The sequence below is a fragment of the Arvicola amphibius genome, chromosome 1 (assembly GCF_903992535.2).
Source record: "Arvicola amphibius chromosome 1, mArvAmp1.2, whole genome shotgun sequence".
NCBI lineage: Eukaryota > Metazoa > Chordata > Mammalia > Rodentia > Cricetidae > Arvicola > Arvicola amphibius.
The window spans coordinates 83,070,630-83,091,701 of NC_052047.1; the positions used below are offsets into that span (position 1 = coordinate 83,070,630).

Genomic DNA, 21,072 nt, shown 5'->3' on the forward strand with positions numbered 1-21,072 from the left:
CTATAAAAGAGTGACCATCGTAATATTTACCATGTTCTGGAAAAGACAATTAGTTCCCTCTGCACAGTTTCTGGACAAATCTAACACAACACTTCTACTTGGTATTAAAGGCCAGAATGACAAATTTTCTGAGGGCCAAACAGTAAAAACAACAACAACAAAACCAATTCACCAAATACTTAGTAAACAAAGACTCATAAGGCCAAAATCTTAAATCTTACTTAAAAATTTGGTGTTTTTTGTTTTTAAAGATTTACTTACTTACTATCATTTTATGTATATGGGTATTTTGTCTGCATGCACATTTGCACACCAGAAGAGCAGCATTAAATAGTTGTGAGCTGCCATGTGGTTGCTGGAAACTGAACCCAGGTCCTCTGGAAGGAGACAGTGCTCTTCATGGCTGAGCCATCGCTCCAACACTATTTTTTTTAAAAAAATTTATGTATGTGTGACTTATGTGTACTTAATAAGTACAGGTGCTGAAGGAGTCCAGAGGCGTGGATCCCTCTGGAACTGGAGTGACAGGCACGGGTGCGGGGGACTGAATTTGTGTACTCCAGAAGAGCAGTTCTCTCAATTGCTGAGCCTCTTTCCAGCTCCATTCCCTTCATTTTTAAAGGTCTCGAATTTCATCTAATAACCTTTTTTCAGTAATAGCAGCTGGATGGCTAGTAACAAAAAATAACTTCATGGCCTTCCTTCTAGAAGAAAATCTTAGTATTTACCAATGACCTAAATTCTCAAGTAACATTCTGAGTAATATTTAGTTTTACAAAAGCTCAGTGTTAAATCAATGCTTATGTTATAAATATAAACTTTTGCTGAAAAGGCTCCTTGGCCATTTAATCAGGACTCCTGGCCAGGTGTGGTGGCTGGCGCTTGCAACCCAGCACTTAGAAGACTGATAAGGAAAGCCGCTGCAGCTGGGAGACATTTTAAGAAAAACATTAACGAATATAATCCTCCCTCAAAGGGCAAGATTAGGACTAATGTACGTTTTCAGCAGAACATGAAGTCCAGGTAGCAAAGTCCAGGCCAGCTTCCTTCAGAACAGCAGGCCAGGAACGTCCCTGTCTGATCTGTATGTACTGACTGTCTACCAGCAGGCTAACCCATCCCCACCTTGGCCGCCTTCACAAACAGCTTCGGTGTTTGCTCTCCCACTCTACGTCGACCTCTAAAATTCTGCAGGTCCCATTCCCCATTTATCAAAGTATGAAGCCTGGCCCAAAAGATTTCAGCAAACTTTGTATTTTTGCTATTTCTATGCAATTTACATTTTAACAAAACAAAATTCTTTCTGTACATTTTCCACTCATTATCCCAAACCATAAAGCTTTCACGAGACTGTCAAGATGCAACATCACATGTCATATTCCAATGAAGCCCATATATGATACATGTATTATGTATATACATATTCAATTATTAAATTATATATAAACAAACTCAACATATATGATGCAAGAAATTTCCATTTGAAGTGGTTATACTTTTAGAAACTCATCATCTGATGATGTTAAAAGCTCTCGGACTACAAACTAAAGATCATCCAGCACCACTGTCACCCCGTACTTTACTGCAATGAACTAAATAGGAAAAGGGCTAGGTCAAAGCAGCAGTCTTCATTTTGTATTAAAATTAGTTAATTTGCTGTTAGAATTATAAGGCTTTCCTCAATGGTAAATTATTAAGCAGTAATACCATACACTAGCTGAGCCGTGCAATAACTGAACTGGCAAACAAACTACTCAGACACTCAGAGTCCAGAAAAAGTGAGAAGCTCTGAGTGTCAACTGGTCACACCACATGTATCAAAGCTGTCAAAGCAGTGAAGTAGAATCATTTCAGTTAACAGACTTCGGAGACAGGTCTAGTTGAAAACGAATTTCTTAGCAAGAGACAACTGTAAAACCAGTAGACAGCGCTACTATGAGAAACAAGCCTGTGGACAAGATGCCTACATCAATCGCCACTATAAAGAAGAGACTTTTTCCCCAGAGAATGCCCTTTTCCTTACAACTTGGGCTGACTAATGGTAAGAACTAGTACAGAGAACAACTCAGGACTGGGAAACTGATACCAAGCTACAACTACAGGGGATGTTTTAGGTCAAAATAAATATTAATGAATCTTTTCTGAAAGTGTATGAACAAGAAAGAATTGCACACAGGTGCTGAGTGGTAAAGATATTCTCCCAGTTACATCTACTCCCTAAGAATAGCTATAAACAAAACAAAAACCACATATACACACAAGCAAGAAACTATAAATAAATTACTATAACCACAGTAAGATAAGCCACAGTTACTTCTTATTCTTGGGCTAAACCTTAATTTATCTTATGCGTGATCTTTTTGTGGCTGTTAAATTATGAGGTTTCAAATCCCATTAGCTCTCTCCTGTAATCAAACTGTACTTTAATTTTTAAGGGACATAGTTAAATGACCTTTTTTAAACTCTAAAGTTAAAAAAAGACAACCTTCTTTAAAATCACTGTAAAGATAAAACTGAAGGAATATGGCTAATATTTAAAACAAACATTATTAATAAATAATTTAAATTGATGCATTTCTGTTAACTAAGAAATTCCCCATGATAGCAATTTTACAACTTTCAAAGGTTGTGAAAACTCTAATCTCTAAACCAGGCCAGCAAATATCATATTTCATACAGAAACCCCTTTAGTAGGTATTTAGTTAATTTTTAAAAGTTGTATTAGAAGTTTCCCTGGCAATCAGCACGCTATTAAAAATAGAGGAAATTAGTAAATACCTGAACTGAAGTGGCTGAATCCTGCAAATGGCCACTGGCAACTGTTCCTTTGGAAGTCGCTAAAGGGATGCTGTGCATCTTAGGGGCTCCCAGAGCATCAATGTTTTCATCTGTCCTGTGTGACTGCCAGGCTTCCTTTCGATGGTGGGATTCAGTAGCCTGCTGCTCTCCAAAGGCAGCCCAAGAACAACCATCTTTTTGTTCATCCTCAAAAGCATTCCAGTCTATAGCTTGGCTAGGACCAGCCGAACTGAAGTCAGCAAAATCATCAGAGTCCTGAAAAGCGCTACTGCTGTCTTGAGTATTTGGCACAGAATCAAAATCTCCAAATTCACTGTCTTGACCATTTTTCAGGTTTGAGTCAGGTTCACTGTCTTTTCCAGCAGACTTTCCTGCCAACTGATCTTCCTCTGACAAACTACCAGAGGTTTGTTTTAGGTTGGACTCAGTAAATATCATTTCCTCTTGGCAAGAAGCAGCATTTGTATCCTCAAATTCTCCAAAATCGTCACCTGGCTCACTAAAATGTAGAAAATGTTCCGAGGTCTCTTCAAAAGTGATATCACTCATTGAATCTTGAGTACAAGTAACAAAAGGTGGAGTGGCGCCACTGGCTGTACCAAAGTCGCCAAAATCATCTTCATTGGTATCGTGGCAAGTCACAAAGTCGTTACCACTGTCACCATTTTTTATGCTTGCAGCTGAATCATCCAAAATATTTTCTTCTGTGGGATCAAGGTTCGGGCTTTTGGAATTAGTAAACTTTCTATTTTCTTCTTTGGAAGAATCAACTTCATTAACATCAGAAGTTTTAATAGAATCCATGCATAAGTCAGCACATTTAGAAGCAAATAAATCATTTTCCTCAGTTTTACACTGGTCCCGCCTAATGGCTTCTGAATTTTCAGTTGAGTCTACCAAGTTCCAAGCCTCAGACTGAATTCTTGAATTTAAGAATTCATCCTGTCGCAGTGTTTGAAGGTGTTGTTTTTCAACATGGAGATCTCTGTCAGTTATCACATGGACCTCTGAAACACAGACTTGATGTTCTCCATCAGTAACTCCTTCATCCTCAAAGCTTCTACCCACAGACATGCCCTTCATAGAGTTCAGTTCGTTGACTCTGTTGTTTTCCTGAATGGTCAGTGCGTCACCATCATTTAAAACTGCACATTCTACTTCTTCTAGCTGTATCCTTTCTGTTTGGGAAAAGGCAGCAAAATCTGCAAATTCCTTAGCAGGACTAGATGCAGACTCTAAACCACACTCAGTGCCACGAGGACTATGAGGTTTCAATCTCCTTGAATCAGCCACGCAGTCCAGGTCTTCTGTTCCCTGAGGATTTACAGTTTCTAAACCTGCAAACCCGTTTGTTAGAATTTCCAGGCAAGGAGGCTTTTCACCATTGCAGCTCTCTAACTGCTTGGTTTGATGAACGATGTCTGCATCAGTTCTAAACTCTCCTGGAGAGAAACTTCTGGGTTGCCCAGTGTTTGGCCCCTGTATCATTACTTTATTTAAATCTCCCAGGCTTTCCATGCCATCGATGGAAGTCTCTAAAATTTTAGATGGAATCATTTCTTTGCTGGTGGTAGAAAGTACAACATCAGATTGATTTTTCAAAGGAGCAGAAAGTTCAGCAGTGATATCCTTATCATTACCATTTTTAACGGACTTAAAGCTTGTAAGGCTATCTACATTTTCTGAATAATCGTGAATTGGCATAAAATGGTTTGAAGGTACAAAGTCTTCCTTAGGACGAGTATAATCTGGTGCATCAAAATCAACAAACCCTACACCAGAAGGGCTGACTTCTGAAAATCCACCAAATTCCCCAAATTCATCCTCATCGTCATCCTCTGCTCCATTGTCTAGCGGTGGGGGAGATGAAGAATACATTCGAATGATGTCTGGCTCCATTGTCTAGCAGCTTTCCAATAATTAATTTATGCCTAAAAAAAGAAAAATCATTTTTTGTTGTTGAGAAGAGATGAGATATAACAGATATTTCAAGCTGCTTTAAAAACAGGACAGTTATCTGGGCATGGTAACTTAGGAAGTGCACACAGGACTCCTAACGTCACCCTCAGATACACAGCTAGTCAATCTGGCCATTAATTTCAAAATACTAAACAAACCAAACCCACTACCACCAAAACCATGAAGAATACTGTTCTGCTCTGTGTATGTGTTGTGTGTGTGTATGTGTGTGTGTGTGTGTGTGTGTGCGCGCACACGCGCGCGCGATACAGGTGCATGTGTGCTTCTGGGTGCAATTCATGCATTGTTACTCAAACTCCACCCACCTTTTTGTTTTTGAGACCTGGCCTCTAACTGGTCTAGAATTTGCCAAGCAGTTAGCTAGGCTACTTGGCCAGCATCAGAAACATCTGTCTCCAGCTCCACTTGACTTTTTTTTTATGCCCTTGGGTTCTTGTGATAAAATTCAGGTTCTTGTGCTTTGGCAAGCACTATTTTTTCTGTTGGGTAAAATGTTTTTTAATCTTAATTTTTTAGCATTTATTACTGGAGGCATTTGGCAAAACAATGAAATTTTGGGATTTCAGAGGATCTTTTTCTTTTCTTTCTTCTTTTTTTTTTTTTTCCCAAGACAGGGTTTCTCTGTATAGCCTTGGCTATCCTGGAAAGCTTCTGTAGACCAGGCTAGCCTCAATCTGAGAGCTCCTCCTGTCTCTGCCTCCCAAGTACTGGGATTAATTAAGGGTGTGTGTTACTAACACCAAGCTGTGATTTCAGAGAATCTTGAACATATACTTATAAAAGTACACCTATAAAATTTTCTCTCGGGTACTCTCCTATCTTTTAAAAATTGCTCAAATTTACTGGGGACTCAGTGTCTGCCTAATAGATCCGTATGAGCGCTCTCTCTCTCTCTCTCTCTCTCTCTCTCTCTCTCTCTCTCTCTCTCTCTCTCTCTCTCTCTCTCTCTGTGTGTGTGTGTGTGTTTACATACATATGTGTGTGTAAAACATTATGTATATAATTATTTTATCTCTAATAACTACTATTAATTATGTCCTTCATTTTGCTTTCCAATGTTTATTTCTGGCTCAAGTTGACTTTTGGATAACTTTTTAAAAAATAAGTAAATAGAATCTCCTTCCCAAGACTGTAGCATTTTTATTTATTATGTATAGGTGTTCTGCCTGCATATCAGAAGAGGGCACCAGATCTCATTACAGATGGTTGTGAGCCACCATGTGGTTGCTGGGACTTGAACTCAGGACCTCTGGAAGAGCAGCCAGCGCTCTTAACCTCCGAACCATTTCTCCAGCCAACTTTCGGATAACTTTTAATTCTGAATTAGTTCAAAGCTCAGAAGATGTGAAAAACTGTAGGATTCTCATACACATACTCTACCCATGTTCCCTTGATGATGACGCCGCCAACAACCACAGGGCAAATGTCTTGACTCATCATGGACTCTATTGTCATGGCTTTATCATAGACTGAGAAGATCACGAGCAAAACACACATTTAACACATGTAGATTGCTCCAAGAACCTAAGTTTTCATTTCTTTAAGGCACAGCTATCCAGTAATGTGAACATCGGGTCACATAGTATGCTCAACTTCATTTAAAAAAAATTGAGAAACTACTTTTTCAAATTCACTTTTATAATAACAAATCAATTTGCAATCTTCTCATCTGCAATTTTCTTATTTTGCTATCATACAAGCTTGAATTAATAAACATTTACTTTTATTGTCCTCTACTTTTGTACTTAGAAAGAACACTAAAAGAAACAAATTTAAAACTTATTTTGCTGTATAAAGACCCAAGTAAATTTATGGATATTCTTCCCATACTCATTAACTTATAGTATTTTATGTACTTAATTCCTAAAGTAAACCTGCCAGCGCTATTTCGATCCTTTGTGTAAAGACCAATAAATGAGACCTCATATTAAAAGCAAAGGCTGGGGCTGCAGAGGTGGCATTTATTGCTCTTGTGGAAGACCCAGGTTCAATCCCCAGTACCCACACGGTAGTTTACAACTAGCCATTACTCCAGTTCCAGGGTATCTGATGCATTCTTCTGATATTCTTGGGCACCAAGCACAAACACATGCATGTAAGCAAAACATCTTGGCAAAAACTTCATACATAATATAAAATGAGCAATTTTATATTTTAAAAAGCAAGGGTTGGGCAGGGGGAAGATGATAAAACTATTTTATGCGTAGCCCTGTGAATGAGAAAGGGCAACTCTATTCTGGAGAAAGAAAGAACTCTAGGAATCAAGAAAGAGCTCACAGTGTCAGGCCCGGTGGCTCAAACCTGCAATCCAAGCATGAATAAGGTTGTAGGGGATTCTAAATTTGGGGCCAGAATGGACTACATAGGAAATTCTAGACTCACTGGGGCCACATAGCCAGTTCCCACCTAAAAAAGATGATGAAGGGTAGGGAAGGAGAAAAAGTGAATATGAGAATCAATGAAAATACATAGGAAAACTAAAAAGCATACTGGAGCACAGAAATGCAGGTCTGCAGCCCTGGCTTCAGGGAAGGGGCAGGAAGGTAATCCAGCACAGCAGGCAGAGCTTGTTACTGCAGCTTCTCTCCTCTACACAGCACTGAGGATTGAGCTGCAGTGATACTTTGTTTGTAATATAACAAATAAAGCTTGCCTGAAGATCAGAGTGCAGACCTAAGCCACTGGTGGACAGGCAGTGGTGGCATACACTTTTAATCCCAGCACCTGGAAAACAGAGGATCTATGTTAGTTCACGGCCACTCTGGGCTACATGAAATTAATGTAGTCTAAAAGAGAAACAGAGTTGGGAGGTGGTGGATCACAGCTTTAATCCCAGTACTTGGGATCACACGTCTTTAATCCCAGTACTAGGGAGGAAGAGTCAAGATATGGCTGTTTGGAGAGAGGAATATAAGGTGACAGGAGGCAGGAGCTCAGATGCAGTCTGAAGATGCAGTCTGAGGATTCAGTCTGAGGTAAAGATCTCTCTAGTGGCCGGCTGCACTGCTTCTCTGATCTCTCAGCTTTCAACCCCTAATATCTGACTCTAGGTTTTTATTAAGAACAATTAGAATTTGTGCTATAATGAGCCCTAGGGAAAAGCTGCTCACTAAGAAGACCTCACCTAAAAGTGAAAGATCATTCCCCAAAACAGATGCTCACATACCAACACAGAAAAATGTTAAGAATTATGAATAAACAGAGTACTGTTTCTGACAAATTAATAACTCACCAGTAACTAAATTTAAATCTATGAAATACTGTATAAAATAAATGTAATTTTTTAAAAGATTTATTTATGTATTGTGTATACAGTATTCTGGTATGTATGCCTACATGCCAGAAGAGGGCACCAAATCTCATTATAGATGGTTGTGAGCCACCATGAGGTTGCTGGGAATTGAACTCAGGACCTCTGTAAGAACAGCCAGTGCTCTTAACCTTTGAGCCACCTCTCCAGTCCAAAATAAATGTAATTATGGGAAAATAACTAAAAAGATTAATTTAAAAAATGATCAGTGAACTCAAAGAGAATAAAAGAGTTCAATAAATTAAGGAATAATTAAAAGTAATAAAATAAGCCAGGCTATGATGGCACATGCCTTTAATCACAGCACTCGGGAGGTAGAGGCAGGTGGATCTCTGTGAGTTTGAGGCCAGCCTGGTTTTCACACAAAGGACCAGAATAACCCTGACAGGTTCTGTTTTAGAATAAAGTATATAAAACACTAATTATTATTATGAATTATTGTCATAGAGGATCTGAAAGAACATGTCAATAAAAGACTGAAAAAGAAGCCAATAGAGTCTTAGAAATGAAAATCTCAACATATCAAAAAAGTAACTCAGCTGAAAGTCTCACAAGGAACTGGAGCAAACACATCAGGGCTTAAGGACAATGTTGACAAATTACCACATTCAGACATAGGAAGGAATGATCTATAGAAAATACAAGATCTAGGAAAAGTAAGGGACCAAAATTATGAATTGGTGTAGACAAATGAACAGAAATGAAAGCAAAAAGCACAGAAAACTTATTCAAGAAAACACTAGCAGATTTCCTAAAGCTTACAGACATGCTCAGAGGAAAACCTCTCCACATCATGTCATAGTTAAAACTTCCAAAAGTCCATTACAAGGGAAGAATATGAAAAGCTACAAAAGTAAAGTGCTGTTACTTATAAAGGAGGTCCATCAGAATACCAGAAAAATTATCAGCAGGAATCTAAAGATTAGAAGGTGTAGAATGCTATATTTCAAGTCCTGAAGAAAATGACTATTAACTAAGATTACTGTATACAGCAAGGTTATCCTTCAGAATCAAAGGTGAGATAAAGACCTCCCAAGATAATCCTAAACCAAATTCATAATCTCTAAACTATATACAAAGAGGAGGAGGATAAATACAAACATGAAAGAAATAGTAAGATTCACCAGAATAGTAAAATAAGCCAATGAGAATTAGGAAAAAAATCAACATGACTGATCCAATAAAGCATCAAACCTTTAATATGAACTTAGAGAAAAAGAAATGGGTGTAGATTAGTCAAAGTAACCCCCCCCCCCAAAATAAAAGTGACAGGAGCTAGTAACATACATCTTTCAGCAATAATTGTGAATATAAATGGCCTTAATTTTCCAATTAAAAGACTGAAAGTGACTTAGAGGTCAAGGATTGGTCAGCCGTTAAGCCTTACATGATAAAAGTGTACAAGTCCAAAAAAAAAAGATCCATCGTGGATCTTTATTTATGAATTATTTTCATTATAAAATCATCATAAAGGAGGAAATAAATACAGTAGCTGAGGCATTCTGTTTTGTTGGGTTTTTGGTTTGTTTGTTCTTTTTGTGTAGCTTTGGCTCTTCTGGAACTTGCTCTATAGACCAGGCTAGCCCCAAACTTAAGAGATGCAGTTGTCTTTACCTCCTGAGTGCTAGATTTAAAGGTGTGTGCTACCACTGCCTGGTCTTCTGTTTTCAAAGAAAGAAATTATGAAAGATACACAAGTCCCGTTTTCTTGCCTAGTGTCACATGTTCTTATGCCTGCTTACACATGTGGCTTCTTCCTCCTTTGCTTGCTACCTTATTACCTTAGACAGTGTTTTTCACTGAACTGGAAGCTGACCTTAGCAAGGCTGGTTAGCCAGCAAGCAAACTCCTGGGATCTGCCTGTCTCCGTACCCCAATACTGGGGTTATAAGCACACATAGTCACGCTTGGCTTTGTAGGTGCTAGGAATTCAATATAGATCAGGTCTAATACACTGAGCCATTTCCCCAGCTCTCAAAATGAAAGTAAATAAAATTAATAAATAATAAATATTGAAAGAGATGTCTCAGCATTTAAGAACTCTGGCTAGTTCAATTTCCAGCACCTATGTTGGGTAGATTACAACCACTTGTTAGCTTCAGGGGATTTGACATCCTCTTCAGCCTCCGCAGGCACCTATAAACATATACTAATAAACACATAGGCACATAAAATACAAATAAACTTTTTTTTTTGAGACAGGGTTTTTCTGTGTAGCTTTGGAGCCTGTCCTGGAACTCTCTGTAGACCAGGCTGGTCTTGAACTCACAGAGATCCGCCTGCCTCTGTCTCCCAAGAGTTGGGATTAAAGGTGTGCACCACCACTGCCTGGCTACAAATAAATCTTTTTAAAAAATAAATTAAGGGGCTGGAGATGTGGCTCAACAGTTAAGAGCACTGGATGCCCTTGCAGAGGACCTAGGTTCGATTCCCAGCACCCTCATAGTGGTTTACAACCACCTATAGCTCCAGTTCCAGCAGATCTGACACCTTATCTTCTGACTTTCTCAGGCAACAGGCACACACATCATACACATACAAAGGCAAAACATTCATATGTTAAAAAATAAAAATGGGTGTATTTAAATAAATGCATTACTCATAGAAACTATACCTCTCTCTCTCACACACACACCACACACACACACACACACACACACACACACACACACACACGTATAAGTAAATAAACCTGGTCCTCCACTTTCCAAAATGCCATTGTACTCACTAAACAGTAGTCCCTCATGCTTATTTTACATAACATAAAGTCTCTAGAGTCCATCTCCTAGAGCTTGTCTCAGGGTTCATTCATTTCTGCAGCTAAATAATCCTCCACTATAGATACATGTCATAATTTGTCAGTCAGTTGTTGGGTTGACCATGTTTTTTGGTTATTGTGAATAATGCTTCCTTAAATATGAATGTACAATATACTTCCTTTTTAAAAGTCTTTATTCGAAATAACAAACTTTAAAAAGTTGCATAAGGTTTGTCTATTTTGTTGATTTTTTTAAAAAAATAATAACTCTTTGTCTCATTGATTTGTTGTATTGTTTTCTTTGTTTCTATTTTGTTGATTTCAGCTCTCAATAAGAATGGCCAAGATCGCCGGGCGGTGGTGGCGCACGCCTTTAATCCCAGCACTCGGGAGGCAGAGGCAGGCGGATCTCTGTGAGTTCGAGGCCAGCCTGGTCTACAAGAGCTAGTTCCAGGACAGGCTCTAAAAAAGCTGCAGAGAAACCCTGTCTCGAAAAAAAAAACCAAAAAAAAAAAAAAAAAAAAGAATGGCCAAGATCAAAACACTGATGACAACTTATGCTGGAGAGGTTGTGGGGTAAAGGGAACACTTCTGCATTGCTCGTGGGAATGCAAGCTGGTACAGCCCCTTTGGATGTCAGTGTAGCAATTTTTCAGAAAATTAGGAAACAAGCTTCCTCAAGACACAGTTATACCACTTTTGGGTATATACCCAAAGGTTGCTCAATCATGCAACAAGGACATGTGTTCAACTATGTTCATAGCAGCATTGTTCGTCATAGCCAGAACCTGGAAACAACCTAAATGCCCCTTGACTGAAGAATGGATAAGGAAAATGTGGTACATTTACACAATGGAGTACTACACAGTGGAAAAAAAATAATGACAGCTTGAATTTTGCAGGAAAATGGATGGAGCTAGAAAACATTATTTTGAGTGGGGTAATCCAGACCCAGAAAGACAATTATCACATGTACTCACTCATAGGTGTTTTTTAAACATAAAGCAAAGAAAACCAGCTTACAAACCACAATCCCAGAGATCTTAGACAACAATGAGGACACTAAGAGAGACTTACATAGATCTAATCTACATGGGAAGTAGAAAAAGACAAGATCTCCTGAGTAAATTGGGAGCATATGGACCTTGGGGGACAGTTGGGGGGAGGGGAGAGGCAGGGAGGGGAGCAGAGAAAAATGTAGAGCTCAATAAAAAAAGAAAACATAAAAAAGGTTATATAGAGTCCTATGTACTCTTTAAGCTAGCTCTCAGTAATGCTGACAACTGTACAGCTGTAATAGAGTAACCAACCAGAAACCGGTTAGCATATTTTAACGTTATAGCAGACCTTATTCAGCTTTCACTTTTTACTTTGAGACAAGGTCTCAATAAGTTGTCAAGGCTGGGCTTGAATTTGCCCTGTTGCCTAGAGAAGTGTTGAGCTCAGAGCATCTTCTCTCAGCTTCAAGAACAGCTGGTATTTCAGGCTGTACAATCAGGTCCAGCTTCGGAGTGTTAGGTAAATAGCATCACACAGTAGGCAAGCCCATTAGAGTTGACTTCTTTTTTTACTCCATATAATACCTTTGACATTCACCCTGGTTCATATCTGTCCACAAGTCAGTAGTATTTCACTGTGCAGATGTACTTTTGTGCAGCCACCAACCTGCTGAAGAACATTTGGATAGTTAAACAAAATTATAATAATAATGTTAAGAACATCCATATATGGGTGCTTTTAGAAGAAGAGGAGGAGGAGGAGGAGAAGAAATGTAAGATGCCAAGAGTGTGATGTTAGAACCTATGGTAAGTATATATTTAGGTTTTTAAAAGAAGCTACCAAAGGTATTTCAAGTGAATATACCATTTTACTTTCCTATGCTGGACCTTTTTTTTTTTTTCTTTTTTTCAGTAGGACTCCCTGCTATGTAGCTCAGACTGGCCTCAATTCTCCTACCTAGAAGAAGGTTCATATATTCTCCGTAAGTCTTCTTCTGCACGCTGGGAATACAGACATCAGGCACCATGCCCAGCAATATCTAATATTTAAAGAGCAACGTATGGTGTTTCTAGCTGAAACTGATTGTAGCTAATAGACTAATGTTTTTTACAGAATCTTTCACTATTAGAAAATTGAATCATTAATTGGTTCAGACCTATTTCAAAATCAGTTGTCAACATAAACACAAAATGAGACCAGGGCATTTGTAACCAAGGCAACAACACAGGAAATAGTAGTTTTTCTTCTTGTCACATCTTGGCAAGGTATTCTATTCTTATGTGTTATAAACTTGACTGGCCTTCCAGACTACAGGCATGTCTATACCTCTCAACCCAGAGTCAGCTGTTGAAAGAACAAGCATTGCTCTATTTCCTCCCCAGCAGGACTGGGCTCTGGCTCATTTGCCCTTCAGAAACTTTCAGAAAGATCATGACTACTTCTAAGTTTCAGCCAACCAGCCAGGGTACCAAGGTTCATACATTCCCAGTTTTTTTTTAAAACTGATTTTATTGAGCTCTACATTTTTCTCTGCTCCCCTTCCTATCTCTCCCCTCCCCTTCAGCCTTCTCCCATGGTCCCCATGCTCCCAATTTACTCAGGAGATCTTGTCTTTTTCTACTTCCCATGTAGATTAGGTCCATGTATGTCTCTCTTAGTGTCCTCATTGTTATTTAGGTTTTCTGGACAGTCCCAGTTTTTTATGTGTGTTCAGATCAATTCTACTTAAGTTTTATGTTAAAATAGCAATGGTACAATGAATTAAAAAATTATATTAGATTTAAATAATCCATTGCTTTTAAATACTGAAAAAATATGGGTTTTTAAATATCTGCTTCTGCTTAGTAATGATGGAAAGATAAATGAACTACTTCAATGCTGTACCTGGCATACAACACCGTTTCTTCACCCTTCCTAACAGATGGCTTACTCAGCACCATAAAATTTTCTAACCAGCTAGCTAATTTCTGTATATTACTTGAGCAAGTAAGTGGGGAGAGGGGAGGCATTCCACTTGCTATTTTCATTCCTGTTTGTTTCAAGACATTTTAGAAGAAAGTGAACACACGGGGTATTGTCTTGGCAGTTAGAGAACAGTGAGACCACAGTAAATACAAATAGTTGACACAAGAGTCTCATTACAGTAGCAAACAAAGTATGCCAACAGTAGTCGGGGGGGGAGGGGGGTCTCAGCAGGACTTCTGTATTTAGAAAAAGTTTTTCATGGCAAATCACATACTCATGAAGCTAGGTCAACGGAGGTAAGGAACAGTAATTGAAAATGCAAGGCAAAACTAGGAATTTGATCATGCTCCAGTGAATATATGGACAAACACAAAAGGGAATTTCCTCTTGGAGGAAGAGTCACAGGGAAGGGGAGGGGAGTGGACATTGGAAGACTGGGAGGTGAGCACAAAGGGGAGCATGATGTAAAGTCCCCAAATAATCAATAAAAAAATAAAAAAGACTTAAGGAAAATCTTTTTTTGTTTTTGCTTTTTGAGACAGGAAAAGCTTTGGAGCCTGTCCTGGAACTAGCTCTGTAGATCAGGTTGGGCTCAAACTCACAGAGAGCCTCCTGCCTCTACCTCCTGAGTGCTGGGATTAAAGGGTGTGCTACCACTGCCTGGCTAAGGAAAACCTTTTATCTGGTATTATATGTCAGTATCTCTGTGAAGACATTCCCACCTACCAGACAAAATTAAATTGTTCCTTTGTTATGTTAAAAAGAAAACAAGGCAAAGTATACCTTATGAACTATAAACCAGAAAGATCAAAGGGTTTGGGGCTTGGGAATTTGGTAAGGAAGGTGTGATGTAAAGGAGTCAGAGGAATGGTCCTTAAGTCCCAGCTGTAGTTAGTTAGCCACACCTGGGGAACCTGCAGACTGGCAGCTAGGGCAGCAGAGCATACTGTGGAAGATATCTTGGTATTAATCATTCACCAGGAAAATCTGCACTTGCTTAAGAGTCTTCTGGCTTCAAGTCTGAAATGGGCATGGAAAAGAGGAGATACTAAGCCTGTAGGTTGAGATCTTTAAAATCAAGAGGCAAAATGAGCTTAGGAAAGCAAAGGAGAGAAAAAAGAAAGGGGACACAATGACCTTCAACCACTTGTCTTTTTAAAAATAGTTTGTCAAGGAGAATGATTAAACTACTAGATGGAAAGGCTTGATTTAAAGCCAGATGGTCATATGAGAACACAAAACTGCCATTCCAATGTGGTAAGAAGAAAACAGACTGACTTTTCAAAACATACTAGAGCAACTGCATATATAGCTCTAAAGGTCTCAGGTTTGAGGTCATTCTGGGTTACATGAGACCTTGCCTCTAAAAAAATTTAAAAAATTACAAAAAGTAAACAAAAGGGAAAAAACATTCAATTTGATTCAAACAAAAAAAAAAAAAACGGAAAAACCAAATGTTAACAACTTTCTTTTGGAAGAAAAATGGCCCGTGAAGAGGAGACAGGAGTAAGGTGCTGCACAAGCATGAGGAACTGTGTTTGGAGCCAGGTCAAAATGACTCTAATCCCAGCCAGGACAAGGTAGAGGCAAAGGAGAGGCTTGCTGGCCAGCCAGTCTAGCCAACTCAATGAGCTCTGGGTGCAGTGGGAGAGTCTGCCCTAAAACAAACAACAACAACAACACACACACACACACATATGTATGAAGATATTTTATATTTTTAAATAAAAACTGTATATATGCACATAGGTATGTATATTGTATATATGTGTATATATGTATACGTGCATGTGTATGTATACATACATATACTATATATACTATACATATTGTATATATAAATATAAACACTGAGGAAGATACTAATGCTGCCCTTTGGCCACACACACACACACACACACACACACACACACACAACTTTTGGATGGTTTGTTAATGGCAGTTAACATAGCCTAGCAAAACAAGAGAGGGCACCTAAAAGTACACACTTTCAGAGAAGAATTAAGAGAGTTTTTGTTTTGTTTTTTGAAAGCACAATTATATATACTCTCTTCAACACAGGCTACAAATTTTAATGCTATTCAAGCAAACTTTCACAGTCCCCAAACTAAGTTATTATGGAGGCACTGAGTGCCTTTATTCTTAGCACTTGGGAGGCAGAAATGGAGTTTAGCCTGGTCTACAGAGTAAGTTCCATGGTAGCCCAGAGATACATAGTGAGACCCTGTCTTGAAAAACACAACAACAATAACCAAAGACCTCTGTGTCACTTATGTTTGGATGTCAGAGTATGCATGTGAGCATGTGTGCATGTGTGCATGTGTGTCTTTGTTGTTTTTCCACTGTGTGTGCCTGTAAACTTCTAGGGATTCTTCTGTTTCGGTACTAGGGTTATAGATTCATGCTACTGAGTCTGGCATTTATGTGGGTTCTAGGAATTCAAATGCAGGCACCCAAGCTTGTACGAAGCATTTTACCCACTAAGTCATCTCTCTAAGCTCCCAAACTGAGTGTTTTTAAAGATCTCATAATTAACCTACTAACTTAAAACCAAGAATTCAAGACATCAGGAATGTCAATATGTCACCAACTACAAAATACTATGCAGTACTATTTAAAAGATGTATTAACTATTACTACTTCCATGTGTTTTCATCCCTGCTTGCGTGTGTGTACATGTGCGTGTGTCTTCATGGATGTGTATGTTTCTAGTTTGGGTCTTGCTCAGGCTGGCTTCAAACTTGAAGCACTATTTTTCCATCAGCTTCCCTAACCCTGAAATTACAGACACACAGTCACCATGCCCATCTTAGGTGTCAAGTCAGCATTTAAGGTCTACTATGTTCCAGCATTATGTGGGAAGAATTCATAAACTATCTCCTTTAATCTTTTTTTTTTCTTTTGGAGATAGAGGTCTCATATATGTTCCAAGGCTGACTTCAAACTGACAGTCTCCCACCAGAGCCTCTAGAGAAGCTGAGGTCAAGGGCATATAGCATCATTTAGTCCTTGTGTTATTGGGAGGGAAAGTATAATTTTACATATGAAGAAATAAAAGCTTAAAGCTTAAATATTAATCTCATCAGTAACTGAGTTAACCAATCAAATATTTGATGAGACTTAAAATATTTCAGAAATGACTGAGAGACTATAAAAGAATTCCCCTTAAAAGGTATCTGAATTGTTCAGAAAAAGTTCCCTGAAACATTTACATTAATTCAGAAAGAGAAAGATGATTTCAGAAACTCAAAGGATAGCCAACAAAAATGCCAAGAAGCAAATCAGTTTCAAAATTAATGTACATATTATTCAATGTATGAGACAAGGGAAAGCAAGCACAAAACATCTTTATTCTATCAGCCTTAAAAGGCCAGACTGCTCAAAGTGATGAAGTTTTGATAATCCTGCTTTTAATATCAATTAAAACAACACATAAAAGTATAAATATTATTATACAACGTCAATTATAACATGAGAACAGCTACATATATTTGCTGAGGTGCTAATTACCTTATTAGATAGCAGTTAAGCATTATCATTTTATATGATCTGGTTTTCAAAGATCCCCAAAAACATTTTCATGGGCTAGAGATAATGTGTGGCAGAGTACAAGGCCCTAGGTTCAATCTCAAGCACTGGGAAAAAAAAATTCTTTAACTGAACATCTAAATACATGTACACCACAATAATGTGTTTTCTTTGTATTTGGATGGGTTTCAAATAATAATTAAGGTAAATAGAAATAGTATGAATTGTTTTACATTTAAATTGTCATATTAACTGACCATATTTGAGAATTTACTATTTTCTGCAAACCAGTTCACTTTGAAACTCTTAATTCTTTGCCTTCATCTTCCCAGAATCTTTACAAGAACAATACATTTCAAAGGTAGAGAGTTAGCACAATTCCACGCCTCCTCCACAATCCTGTGTACAAACAATCCTGGAACCTTCTGCCTTTCCTTCCCAGTTGTGATCAGGGACTCTGAATTCATTTCTTTATCATTTCTGATGCTTTCTATTCAGCTTACAAACATTCAAGCTTCTTCCATTCTGAAAACAAATAGGAACAAAACAAAGCCCTGCCCCTGAACCTTTCTGAATCCCTTGCTACAGAGCCTCTCGACAGGGGCTGTCTCTACTTCTACACTTTCCAGTCAAGTCCTCAACACAGCAATCGCTGGCTTCAGCCCTACCAAACCACGGAGTCTGCTCCTAGCTACTTTACTCAAGCTCAAGACGACATGCTGTTGTTCTTTCTGCAGCCTCAGGGCCTGGCTCAAAATAGGAAATGAATACATGTTGTTCTTACTGGGTATTTACTCTACTGACTGCTGCTGAATACAGCACATCTCCCACAGGAAGAAGATTTCAGTACCTTGCCTCTGGCCTGTCAATGCTCCACCGAGTAAGTTAGAAAACATACGTGGTTAATTGGGGCAAGTGTATTTTGATGAATGCTGTCTGAGATGAGATGAATGTGAGAGGAAGCCGTTGTGCTACAACCTGTCTGGAGAGACAAGCATCTTGTCAGAGGTGGTACTTTATGTGCTAGCTATACGGAAAAACTGCTAAAGGACAAAAATGACTTGTGATTTCATTCAACACAACTCCTAACAAGAGGACTGCTTTGAATTGAAGCAATTACTCAGCATGCACAGAGGTATCAGCCAGTGTCACCAAAGCATGATGCTGCACTGGATAAGTCAACTAATATTCTTGTTTTTTCTGTTTCTAGCAATTTTCTTTAGTACTTCATGAAAAAAATCTTCTACAGTCAACCTGGCAACCAGCTAACAGGAATGGTTGACATACTTTGAAAAAAATTTCTTGCTGCATGTTTTAAATTCACATTCTAGTCAAGACAGACACACTAAACTTCACAAGACTAGAATACTGTGAGAACAACAAACAAACAAAACCCTAACATCTGCCTCCCCATCACAAACTACTTTGTGACTTTCAAGAATAAAGGCACCACTATAGTATGTAACTAAAAGAAAACTGCCAGGCCCTTGGCAGTTGCTCTTCTTACAATCTGCTCGCCACACCACAGTAAATGCCTGTAAGAGCCACCACATAGAAAAGCGGCAGCTACAAGAGTTATAAAACTATAGCTGGGTGAAGTTGGAATTCACTTAGCTGGGCTAACAGGAAAGAAAGTAGACAAGATCCTAGATAATCTAAAACTCACAAATATGGTCTTAAAATATGACCTAAATAAGAGCAGATTTACCTGACCAATTCTTTTCCAGGTAATATTAGCTTGACTTTAAATTGTTCTCTTGCCCTTCATTGATGCAACAGCACTTATAGTAACAGAAGGAAACAGGAAATAAACTAGGCACAAACTAACTATAAACAATAAACTATACATACATACATACTACACAATAAACCACAAGTAAACTATATATGCACAATCCACAGATCAAAACACTACCACAATGACATTCCTGGGGGAAGATTATCAAAAGAGCTTTGTCAATAGTGCTTATCAGGGTATCTGCATGGAGAACACCAAGGCAGACTCCCTGTACCAAGAACTCCACGGAAACTAGGGAAAGAATTCTATAGCAAACATTTCGAACTGGTTAATCTTTCAATGTTTTTGTTTAAAAGTTTTGCTTTTGCCTGAAATAGAGAAAGAAAAGGGAGAAAGATTAAAGGCTAAAGGGGAAAAGTTATTTGTAACTTACCAAATACCTATGGTTAGAAATGAATGGAAAATTAGTCTGCCATATAAGCAAGATTTTTCACATCATTTTCTAGAGAACGTCTTATTTTGATATCTTAGAAAAATTTTTAAAAATAGACTTATAATTAATTTATATCCTTTTGCCCCTTTCTCCCTCCAACCCCTCCAATATCTCCTTCAATAAATGGTTCTTCTTTGAATATCAGTTTCATTTACAGAAAGAAATGCAAAAATATATAAATACAATATGATGAGTCCATTTTTGTTGTTTGTGTGTATATGATTTCAGGGCTGACCACCTTGTATTGAATAACCAATTAAGGGGCTCACTCCTGAAACAAAAATTTCACCAAAACAGAATATACTCTCTGCATACACTGACTTGTTTAGTTCTAGTTCATTTGTTCCTTCTTTCCAGTTTTGTTTTTTCTGAGTCAGGGTCTCATGTAGCCCAGCATAGCTAGCCTGAAACTCCTATTCCTCCTCCCTGCACCTCCCAAGTGCTAGTATTATAGGCACTGCCATACTTATTTAAAAGTTGGTCATGAGCCAGGCAGTGGTGGCGCACGCCTTTAATCCCAGCACTCGGGAGGCAGAGGCAGGCGGATCTCTGAGTTCGAGGCCAGCCTGGTCTACAAGAGCTAGCTCCAGGACAGGCCCTAGAAACTACAGGGAAACCCTGTCTCGAAAAACAAAAAAAAAACAAAAACAAAAAAAAAGTTGGTCATGACCCCCTAGACTCATTTTACAAACCAGAAATTGCTCCTAATCCAAAGTATAAAAAGTATGTGTTTTCTTTCCTTTGTTTCCAATTTCTCCAATTCCAATTACTGATTCTAGCATTACAAATGGAGAGAATATTTTTATTTTAAATTTACTTATTTATCTATCTAATGTATGTGTGTTCATGCATGCTATAGTGCACATGTTGAAGCAGAGGACAATTTTCAGGAGCTGTTTTCTCTTTCCACTATGTGGGTCCTAGGATCAAACTTAGACTATACGGCTTGCCATTGCCAGCCAAGTGCCCTTACCCACTGTGTTATCTCAGTAGCACTGACCAAATTTCTATTTGTGAGTTGCTAGATCTCCTTCAAAGTTTTTTTAATTATGCAAAAATTCTTCTATATTGCAAAAGTGCCTTTAAAAAAATCAGGCGAATTACTTATTTTTAGGTCTCATGTAGATTAGGCTATGATGCCAAAGACTCAACCTGATGCCAAGGATGATCTTAAACCTGATCCTTCTTCCTCTATTTCCTAGGCTTGTGCCACTTCACCCAGCTCAGGTAAACACTTTGAAAAGTAGAACTGGTCTAACCTTTTGGAAGCAATAGGCTTGGGAAGAGGCAATGACAATTAACTGTTTCTAAGACTTGATCTAATGGAAAACAAGACAGTAGTTCTCTACAGAGTTGTTCACCTAGATGGTCTTTCATAACATAAAAAACCGAAAAATCCAATGCCCCAGTGAGGTTTCAATTGTGATAAACACCATGACCAAAACAACTTGGGGGAAGAAAGGTTTCTAAGTTCACGTTCAGGATTACAGTCCAGCACTGAG

At 38.4% G+C, this 21,072-nt stretch overlaps 1 protein-coding gene across 2 annotated transcripts in view; it reads right to left on the bottom strand.

Annotated features, from left to right (window-relative positions):
- Positions 1-21,072, bottom strand: part of Aftph (aftiphilin) — a 68,710-nt gene that overhangs the window by 39,953 nt on the left and 7,685 nt on the right. For both annotated transcript variants that reach the window (XM_038328241.1, XM_038328233.1), the window contains exon 2: positions 2,779-4,730. In XM_038328241.1, coding sequence (XP_038184169.1) covers positions 2,779-4,698 — 1,920 coding nt within the window. In that variant the 5' untranslated portion in view covers positions 4,699-4,730. The remainder of the gene's footprint in view (positions 1-2,778; positions 4,731-21,072) is intronic.